The 11,308-nt window shown below is 30.1% G+C and overlaps 1 protein-coding gene across 3 annotated transcripts in view; it reads right to left on the bottom strand.

The window, feature by feature from the left end:
• The window catches only part of LOC106462890 (TP53-binding protein 1-like), an 86,132-nt gene that overhangs the window by 69,244 nt on the left and 5,580 nt on the right, over positions 1-11,308 (bottom strand). For all 3 annotated transcript variants that reach the window (XM_022390296.1, XM_022390298.1, XM_022390297.1), the window contains exons 3-5: positions 5,117-5,363; positions 4,332-4,402; positions 1,256-1,349 (exon numbers count right to left, since the gene is read on the bottom strand). In XM_022390296.1, the coding sequence (XP_022246004.1) occupies positions 1,256-1,349; positions 4,332-4,402; positions 5,117-5,363 (412 nt within the window). The remainder of the gene's footprint in view (positions 1-1,255; positions 1,350-4,331; positions 4,403-5,116; positions 5,364-11,308) is intronic.

Raw genomic sequence — 11,308 nt, 5'->3', positions numbered from 1 at the left:
CTATGGATGTAATTTTCTAGTTTTTTTATTTTTTACATATCCCTTATGCTCATTTAAATGGTATTTTAAATTACGTTTTGTCTGACCAATGTAAATACTTCCATATTCACATTCTATTTTATATATTCCATTTTTTTCAGTTAACTGTATTTCATCTTTCGTAGTACCTAACATTTGATTCATCTTATTTATCAGTTTGAATATAGGGTAAAATATCTGTTGTTTTTTTTAACACTTTAAATAAACTAGTAGTTAAACCTGGAACATATGGTAAAATTAAGCCTTCCTTTCTAATTTCTTCATAACTAGGTTTTAAAGTACTAATTTGATCAATTATTATAGCATTAGTGAATTTCTTAACTGCCATATCTATAATATTTGGATTAAAACCTCTTTTGACTGCTATATATTTAATTAATAACAATTCGTTTTTTAAATCCTTTTGGTTAGTCCATATCTTCAAAACTCTATTAACATAACTATAAAATGTAGACATTTTTTGTGACCAAGTATGACATGATTCTTGGTGTGGGGACATAAGAACAGAAAAATGTTTCCGGTAAACTGATGTTTCTAAATTACCTTGTACATTCCTTTTCACCAATACATCTAGAAAAGGCAAGCTATTATTTATGATTGCAGTTGGTATATTCTGTTTAATGAGTACAAATGGATGGTGTAGCCATGAGGTTTTGATGGCTTTTCAAGCATAAATAATTGTAGAATACCATAAATAGATACTAAAATACTTCTAGTTGAACATCAGGTCTGCAGAAAGGCATCACATACACACACATACATGCATAATTGTTTCTTTCAGTAATTCTTATTCAGTAATTAGTTTTCGAACTATGGATTGAAGGAAATCATTAAAGTTGTGATCCACAATACACGCATTCCTTTGCATCAGTGAGGAAGTTCTTTTCTGTATTTCTTTTTAATTTTAATTTGCAACGATGCATTTGAAATTGTTGACTGAATGGTGGATATCAATAACATCTAGGTAACTCTGATAATAAATATTACTACTAAATATATCTAAAAATATTTTTTGTGCACTTACAACTTAAAATGTACATTTTTCAAGAATTTATTATTTTTTATAGAATTTATTTCTTCCACATAAATTATATAAAAAAGAATCTAAACTTCTGAGAAGAAAAACAAAAGAATGGATAAAGGGTTGAGAGTCAAACTTCACTACATAATTCTTTCACTCACATAAGTACCTAAACATTTAAAACTGTTTACTTACTCTTCTACATGAGTATCTTTTTGTTGGATAAATTTCTCTTCCAAAGGTGGAACCTCTTCTACTCGTTGATGGGATTCTTCTATTATGCAAGTTTCTGTACATATATTCACATGAAAATTTTCATTTTTTAATTTTGTAAATGGTCATTTAGTAAAATTTATGAAAAATCAGCAGAGTGCTTTTGCATCCTCTTTTAGTATTTGTACAATAACTTAAAAATAAAAGGAATAATCATTCAACTCATTTCAAAGAACCTCAAACCATAAGGTCAAAATAACTATTAAACTGTCACTGGAATTGTAATTCTAAAACAGAACAGTTCTGAAATTATTTTAGTTGAAATGTGATACAACTATCTATATTAAATGACTCTGAATTTTATATAAACACTGAATTAACTCTGAAATAATTGTTACATGTTTGTGCAACTTTGAATTCATTGTTCTTGTATTTGCTGAGTTTGTTTGTTTGTTTTTTTTTATTCTGTGCAAAACTACACGAGGGCTATCTGCGCTAGCCATCCCTAATTTAACAGTGAAAGACTAGAGGGAAGGCAGCTAGTCATCACAACCCACCACCAATTCTTGGGCTACTCTTTTACCAACGAATAGTGGGATTGACTGTCACATTTTAACGCCCCCACGGCTGAAAGGGCAAGCATGTTTGGTGTGACAGGGATTCTACCCTCAGATTGCGAGTCGAGCGCCCTAACCACCTGGCCATGCTGGGCCACATTTGCTGAGAGTAAAAAATGACAGTTCTTTACTTAACATTTGACTACATTTTGTTATAAGTCAAATTATTTGCAGTCTTCACCCTGTGAATTACAATGGTATTACAGCTACTAACATAGTTTACCCATTTTAATTTCTAGTGCATGTAATACAAAATTACAAGACCTTGAAACAAAACCTCATGGGAATGTCGTTAACCAAATCTGATTTATAACAATGTTGCATAGTCGATTAAAAAAAATAGCTTTCATATTTGATCTTGATACTATCTTAATTTTTTCAAAATCTTGAAATAATTATTGTTTTGCATAAAGTTTGATGTATATGGCATTTGATAAAAAAGGGATTTAAAGCATTTTAAGAAAATTCTTTCTACATAAACCAAAACAAGTTTGCACTAAGATTCATAAAAAATAACACATCCAAGTGAAGAGGACTGTAATGTGACTGAGAAAATGAAGAAAAATTATCACTTAATAAAATAGAATGTTATAATCACACAAATTTTAGTAAATACATACAAGTTAAAAACAGTATTCTCACCACATTCTGCCCATATTAATATTTATGATTCAATGAACGGATAACTAGAGCCCTAAGTATCACAGAAATACAGATAGAGATAATCTGATTGAATGGATATTTATGTATTGGATGTTGAAGATATCAACTATTAATTCTACCTTATGTTGCTGATTTAGCAAAGGTTCATGATAGAGGAGAGTAAATACCAGATACAATATTTAGATATGAATTTCAGAGGTTCTAGAGGTTATGCAAATACAATCTGTAAATTGTAAAGTAAATAAAAATATTTTTATTCTTCACATTAACATCAACTTTCAATGCAACATGTCAGTCTGAGTAAGACTGATGATGTCATTTCAAGGACACATTTTAAGTACAAATACTTTTTAACACATCTGATTTTTTTGTGTACGACAGACTTGTGCATTTTATTAAAATCTTGCCACATGTGAAGATAAACGTCATAAATTTAGAATTATAGTCAACATTGCTTCTCCAATACAGGATCAGTCCAATGGATCCCATGCACATTTGGTTAAGCGAGCTGATTCATTCTAAATGCAATACAAATAACTCATAATGTGCAAGCATGAAAAACCAAGTTTATATTCTGGGATTTTGTATATACACAACACCAAACCTCATGTATTTGAAGAGGATCTGTATTTTCATGCTTAACAGGTTATAACTTCAGGATCAATGGTGATAATATGAAGAAGAATAATAACAGTATAAAAACGTAAGTTAGGCCAACTTAAAATTACAAGAAAATACTAAGTGTCAAATGAAATTTGAGACCATATTTAACCATATAATTACTAATGTTTTCCATATTGACCCCTCAAGTTTTTTAAACAGTTTGTACACCAAATTGTTTACAGGTCTGTGATGTTAGTTAGTGGTCCTTAATAACATATGAGTTCCTACAAGTAAAATTCAAAACAAAAATACCATTACTACAACAGTCTCCTATGTATTTTATATACAAAATGAGTGTTTTACTCAATTAATTGATCAGTTCTTTACACTGAGTGCTATAACATACAAAAAAATATAAATTTATTCAATATGTGGGCCCCACTAGTAATGAGAGGTAAAGAAAGAAGTCAGTAATTTGAGGACTAGAAAAGATTAAATTCTACTACTAGGAATGAGTGGTCAACTTCTACTCTACTTCTTCTACTTCTACAAAGGTAATACTTATAGAAATACAGCCATTAAAAATTATTGGATACAAAAGTAAAAGAGTATTTGGAACAGCAGTCATATTAGACATAAACAGACAGAATCAATAAAGCAAAAAATAAAAAGTTCAATTTACTATTACAATTTCAAAACCAAAATCAATGTTAAAACATCAAATCAAACACTATGTTCAAATTTTTTTTAGAGATTATTTACATGTTCCCGTGAATTGATTGAAGTAACCTGAAATTATAACTATACATCAGCTCATTACTAAACCTATTTCTTCACTGCTTATTTCACCTCCCAAAATACTTTTGTGTTGTAGGTACACATATGAATTGAAAAAAACAAAAGAAAAACTAGTATCCGTGTGACGATGAAAATGTCACTAAAATAAAAAGAGACCAAAAGTTTGGTGCTCATATTACAATTTTACAGGATTTCATTTCCATGCTAAATACAGATGTAATAAAACATCTTTGAGCTAAGACCGAAACTGGACAAAATTGGCCTGTTTTGGAAAACACTGTACAAAAACAATATTTTTTATAAATCCTTTATAGTTTCACAGTCAAAGAACATTTCAATTGATATTATAATATCAATACATAATGACTGAAAATTACCAGTTTTTGAATCATCAGCATTGCTGGTTGATGTTTCTTTACCCTCCACTGGCATAGTAGAAACTCCAAGACTATTCAATTTAAAAGAATCATAGCATAATTATATACTCAACAAAGTTTTTATAACAAATATTTGTAAAATTACAAAAACAATATACTTAATGCCTATCTATGCTGCAGATACTCAATTTTATAATTCTACTAGTTATCTACTTGTATATAATATTTGCATTTATAATTTTTAAAAATGTTATGAGGATGAAGAATGCTTAATGCATAAGCTCAGACACTGAACAGTGGATGGAGAAGATAGCCTTTTCGATTCTCTGTGTATTCAATCCCAGATACTCACAAGACAGACAGGTAATAATGGACTTTTCAGTAGCTTTTATTTAAATATCATTTCTTAAGCTGTTTGTTCAGTACTGTCAAAAATAATTCAATAGTTTAAATTGTGTAAGTTGGCTGTTAAAATGAATGTTGGTTTACTTATATTTCTATAATTTCCAATGTCTATGCTTTTTTATGGATTTCAACCGTAAATGCAATGTTTTTTCATTGTTAATATAGTTATGATCAAGAAACTCCGAAGAGTTAATAAATAGGCTGAATTAAATCTAAAACATTTATGGCAAGAATAACAAAATACTTTTTGTTATCTCTAATTCACTCCAGTTACTCTAGAATGTTTCTGAATATTGGAATTATGTATAGTTAATTCACTCAAAACTGACTTTACATCAACTGCTAATTATATTCCATAAATAGCAAACACAAGCAAATACCTGTTACTGCTGCTACTGCTACTACTCCCTGGTGGGTCCTGTTCATGACTTCCACCATTGTCTTCTTCTTCCCCATCATCTTTTTTTTTACCATCTCTATGATCCCCTCCATTATTTCCATTTCCCCCACTTCCTGAAGCATTTCCTGCTGACCCTTGGTTTTCATTATTAGCTGTATTATTATTATTATGGATGTTTTCATTGGTTTGGCTCTCTGTAGTACCATTACCAGTGTCAGCCGAACTCCCTATTTTTAAAAGTAAAAGACCAAAGTGTTGTAGCATTCATAAAAATATTTGTTAAAAACTCTATCTTTGATAATAAGTAGATATTTTCTGCAGGGTATTTTGAGAAATATTTTCCTCAAACAGTGACATAATTAGTATATACGTGTTAAAGATTTATTTTCTTTTTCAAAACCCCATTTGTCTTTACAGTTGATAAACAAATAATTTATAAATTTATGTGAAAAGTAATAAATGTTAAGCTTATAAACACCAAACTAATAATTTTGTATCTCTCATATTTAAACAGTTACACTTAAATAGATTAAATAAACTCAATTACAACCTGGTTTAGACTAAGGTTGATGATCTTCTACATCTAAGTAGTGTATGTCATCAATTAAAATTTATGAAAGAAAAAGATAAAATAGAAAACATAAATTGACTTCAGGAATGTTTAAAGAAAAGTTTTAATAAATTTGTTTAAAGTAAATGCTATTAACATTATTTAGAGGGATTTATATAACTAATATATATACATATGTTAACTGTAATTTAAAAAGAGAAACAAAAGATTACCGAAACAATGGTAGTAAGCTTCTCAACATTAACATTTGCTATATTTCTTACTTAAGGAACCTAGAAATGTATACAAGTTCAAAGATTTTGGAAAGTAAAATGTTTTTCATATAAACCTATTTTATCAATCCTAGGAATTATCATAGATTTCTTACTATCAATATAAGAGTTAAAAAGCAACATCAGAGATATATTTGAAGATATTAAATAAAGCAGACAAATTCCTGGATTAATTGTTTAATTAGCTGCTTTCTAAATTACTTTTTATTAATGAACTCTGGATTGTAGGATTCCAAATGACTGCTTTAATGTGTGTGCTTTTGTAATCAACTACGTTTATAAACATGGAAGTAGAACTGCGCTAACAAATTATGAATCAGTTTCCTAAACCTGTATCATATATAAATTTTTACAGCAGTTAAATTATGTTATATAATCTCAAAACTTCCCTGCAACAAGGTATTAGATCTTTACATTCATGTAAGGTTCAGGCCTTAAAATATAGTATAGGATTTTGTTCTCTTCTTAAAAGAACCTCAAAGAGGTTTAATAAGCTGGATTTAAGTAGTGAGTTATGAGAAGTTAAAAATTTATGAACAAATGTTTTGTTACAACAGGAAGGTTTTATACAACTAAAGCTTTACTTGTATGTACAGCCCTTAATTATTTTCTGCATACTCTTATTCTTTTGACTCAATGGGTGTATCATAAATCAGACAACATTTATAAAATATTTGGGTATCTACATCACCAAATTCATATGGTTAATTCACTTTTAACTTTTTTTAGCATTAAAATCTAAGTAGGTTTCTACTTTAAGAAAAACTTCTCCTTATGATTCTCTAATCAGACATACCATAAACTACAGTTCTACAGCATTGGATTTAACTTTAAAATACCAAACACAGCAAGTTCAGCAACTAGGCAAAAACTTAGTTTCATGCCATTGGATTCTTGCAAAATAATTAAGTAAACTACTGATCTATAGGATTCTCTTTTAAGTTATGAAATACAGAAACTAAGCAAAAGTTAATTTCATCCTGTTGGATTCTTGCTAAATAATTACATCTCTAATAATAAATCATTTGACTTTGAAAAAATCCTTTACAGTGGAAACACATTAATTTTTTACAACTGTAAATACAAAGTTTCTTTTGTTGTACTTAGATGTGTTCTAAGTATTACTTATACCTCAAGGCATTGTAACACAGGCTTTTTTACCCCCCTACTAAAATTTTCTTGAAACTTGTTTTGTACTGTTTTCACTTGAGTTGTTTTTCTATCATCTTTAAATGTTATTTAAGATAATGTGATCTGCTTTAGATAGCAGATTATTGTGGTTTTATAATAATATTATGCTTTTGCCAAAGACTGGGTGCTTTCAATTGAAAACATGTACATATGAGACATATTTTACAAAAGTATACACACAGGTATCCTTGAGATAAGGGTGTGTAAATTTGTACTTCCTCTCTCTACCTTCTCTTTTGTTGTGTATGCCTAATTTTTTTTATTAAAAAAAAATTATCAAAATCTTTAACAATTTTTATTTTTTCAATAAAATTTATCATACACAGAAATTATAAAAAGTTTTTATAATACTGTATGTAGAAACTGTTTGACTTAAGCCATAGTAATAAACAATAGTTTACTTCTGTAGTGATAAAATAATTACAGATGTACATTTGTCTCTTCAATTTTATATTAAAGGTAAGGGATATAATTTCAGAAAAAAGAAATAATAATTACAAAACAACAACAGAATATACTACCAGAAGTTTTAACAAACCCACTTGGCATACATACCTATATTAAATATATTTACATTTATCCTTAAGTCTGCTGTATTTTAAAATTTCTACTGAGTTAGTGAGTTCTTCATTCTAGTTAAAAGAATAAACTTGTAAAAAGAATACAAAATCTAATTTGTGTTTTAGTTTTATATTACAGAATACCAGTCTATGACATACTGCATTATGTTTTCACCTTCTCTCATTAAATTATTTTAATGATGACAAACACATACTTTGCACAACCTAACCCTCGAAAATTGAATATTGGAGGTAAGTATCTATCAGCCAATAACTTGTCCCAATGGAACTCAAAGGCCAGGCATGTCCTAGTGGTTAGCATACCAGACTGTAAATTTGGGGATTCCTGGTTTGCCTTCTGTTGCTGCAACAATATGCTTTGTTTATTGATCTGGGTACATAAAAAGAAATAAACTGCATCCACTGAAAAATGCTATTGGAAATTATATTAACAGTTATTTCCCATGACAGACACAATGCTTTTATGAGTCATTGTGTCTCTGGCCTTGATTTTGACAAGGTTAAAAACAATGGTGTTCAAACCACCAAGCATAATGCACCACTATTTTTTGCAAAAACTTTGTTTCGCAAATCAGAGTTTATTTCTGATCAACAAGCACAGGAAACTGTTCATGGTAAGATACAGCACTTAGTAGTGCATGGTAGTTGTAACGAAAGCCACTTAAAAAGTCAGGAACATAATTATACAGCAAAATACTATGTGAACATTGAACAAAGAAAAAACTGGGGAAGTTTGATTAGTTATACTACTATGGATGGATTTTTGAATAAATTTAGGGCTAGTTTTTAATTTTTTGAAATTAATATAAAAATCATTTCTATAACTAAAAGTTTGAAATAAGTATCACATCTACAACTGCACAGGGAGAATGTGTGTGTTTACAATTTGACACTGGTATGTAAAATCAAATAACACCACAAAAAAACAATAGCCAATTGATTCCTATTCCAAAAAAACAATCATCTCTTGTATCCAAACATTACCAATATTTTAAGTTTGGACTACAAAGGAGTGTTCATGTTAACTTTAATTTTATGCCACTTTTGAGGCAACACAACTTGCCAATTTTCATGGGTTTTTGAGAAAAGAAATTACCATTTAAATGTTGAGATGACATGGTTTTTGGGGTGAAAGCTCATCAAGACAACAAGATAACTGCTCTAAAATGCAGACAATATTGCATTTCTGTATTAATTAATACCCCACATACTACCATTAATGTAATTATTTTGCATACCAAATGTTTGATGTTATCACAGTATCTATATATTCAGAATATGGGTGTTTGATTGAGTAGAATAATGAAGGTTGGGGGAAGGCTTTCAGTATCTCAATCATTCAGAGATCCATATTCTGAAGATATAGTTAATAATGTGTGATATATGGATGTCCCAGCTGGGAAAAAGAATGCATTTTAAACCTCAAAAAATCAACAAATGATATAAAATCAGGTGAGTAATTATCAAATGATACATTTCACACAAGTTTGGACTTCAGATTTGGAATATACTTGGTCCAAAAAAATTTCTGTGTTTAAACATGAATGAGAATGATGCTAAGACATATTAAAGCCAAATATTAGTAAAGATTTCACAATCTCAATGGATTCCAGAGATTATAACATAGTGCAGGATTACAGTATTTTCTGTCATTGAGTGATTATCTTGTAGTCTTCAAGTCTTCACAATATACACTACACTATTCTAACATTGAAGAACTCAGGTCTTAAGGTTACTTTCTGAAGGCACTATCAAATAGTTACTAGTTATTTTTTTCCTGCCTTATGACTTGCAACAATATTTATTATTTTATAAAATTAACTAACTGGATCATGACTAATTATTTCATGCATTAAATATTTATAAGTTTATATATGTCCCATTTATTTGTATAAATCTTCTGTGTCAATTTTGTTTAATTACATTTAACAGTGCTTTTAACTATTTGAGAGTTAAAAGATGCTAAATTTGGGTAAAAATTGGTGTATACAGTACCCTACTGCTGATGGTCACCCTATACTAAAAATACACATTTTATTATTGAAAGTTATTTTTGAAATACCAAAAAATGGCAAAGCGTTAGAAATTAATAGGCCTAGCATTAGTGTAAATCACAGACAAGTTAAGAGGAATATGGAAAAAAACATGCTATGTCAATTATTAAAGAGCAACCACTTGGGCTCAACATTTCGAACACTGCTAGCAAAACTGTACTGCACAAGCCAGATGGGGTAGGTCTAACCAGCTGGCCTATGTGCTAATTACCTTGGCAAGCAATCAAAAGAGTTTCATAACACAACATAAAATCTAAGGACTACAAGGGTCCTATTGGTCCATCTTGTCTGCTCCATCCACTAAACTAAAGAAACTTAAAAAACTTTCAGAGCCAGTCCTTATCATTTAAGTAATTATCAAGCTGTTCCTTAAACTCCCTCAAATTTACCACATTCACCACACCTAAAGGCAACCCATTCCAAAGACTACAACCTTGCTAGAAAAGTAAAACTGTCAAAACTGAAGATATCTCCTACTTTGCCTATATTTATACATTTGTGTCTTCTAGTCCTACCATTCTCACCATTAAGTATGAAAAAACGATAATGCACCAACATTTTCAATTTTCTTAACAATCTCAAACACCTCAATCAAATTCCCATTTACTCTTCTTTTTTCAAGAGAAAACAGTTTCAGAGATTTTACTTGTCCTTGAATGACAACCTTTTCATTCCAGGTATCATCCTAGTAGCCCTCCTTTGAACCCTAACAAACAATTCAATGTTCTTCCTAAGGTAAGGAACCCAAGATTGAACACAATATTCCAAATAAGACCTAACCAGTGACCTATACAATGAAATAATAACCTGTTTAGACCAGGCCTCGACAAATCCCGAGTACAAGATCACCATGGAACTAAAAATTTCATCGTGGTGCTTAGTATTTTCTCTCATTTTATTCATTCATAGGGCTGTACTAAATAAAACTCAAATCTAGGGCAGTACTGGGCTCTTGGAAGTCCAGAACTATTTTCTCGTTCTTTGAGTCCTAAATTGAACTTTGTTTCTAGGATTTTAATGGCAGATCCAGCACTTCATGTTTTTTCAAGAATGAAGAGCTGCAGTTGCACAACACGTTACTAATTTCACACCATTTTGTTTTCTTCTTTCTCTCAATTCAACCATTCATTGTGAATGTTTGGACTCAGACAGGACCAAAGGCAGTTAGTTCAGGCAATACTATCAATTGGTTGTTGATATCATGTGATCGTTAGCATGCACTTATTGCTGTGAAAGTAAATAAATATACATAGCCCCCATTTCCGAGTACAAACAGTAGTGAAGTTAGGCACACCTGGCTCCTGAGTTTTTGGGCTAGCTCCTATACTTGAAAATATTTGTCGAGACCTGGTTTAGACTTTTACTCAGTACTTCAATAGATACAACATAAAATCATATTTGCTCTACCACTAGCAACAGCACACTACTTGGATGGCTTAAAGGACTGATCATCCAGAACACCAAGACCCATTTTTTCCATAATAATGTTAAGGTTATTATTAT

The sequence above is a fragment of the Limulus polyphemus genome, unplaced genomic scaffold, assembly GCF_000517525.1.
Source record: "Limulus polyphemus unplaced genomic scaffold, Limulus_polyphemus-2.1.2 Scaffold1277, whole genome shotgun sequence".
Lineage (NCBI taxonomy): Eukaryota > Metazoa > Arthropoda > Merostomata > Xiphosura > Limulidae > Limulus > Limulus polyphemus.
This window is presented reverse-complemented; position numbering and strand designations above follow the sequence as displayed.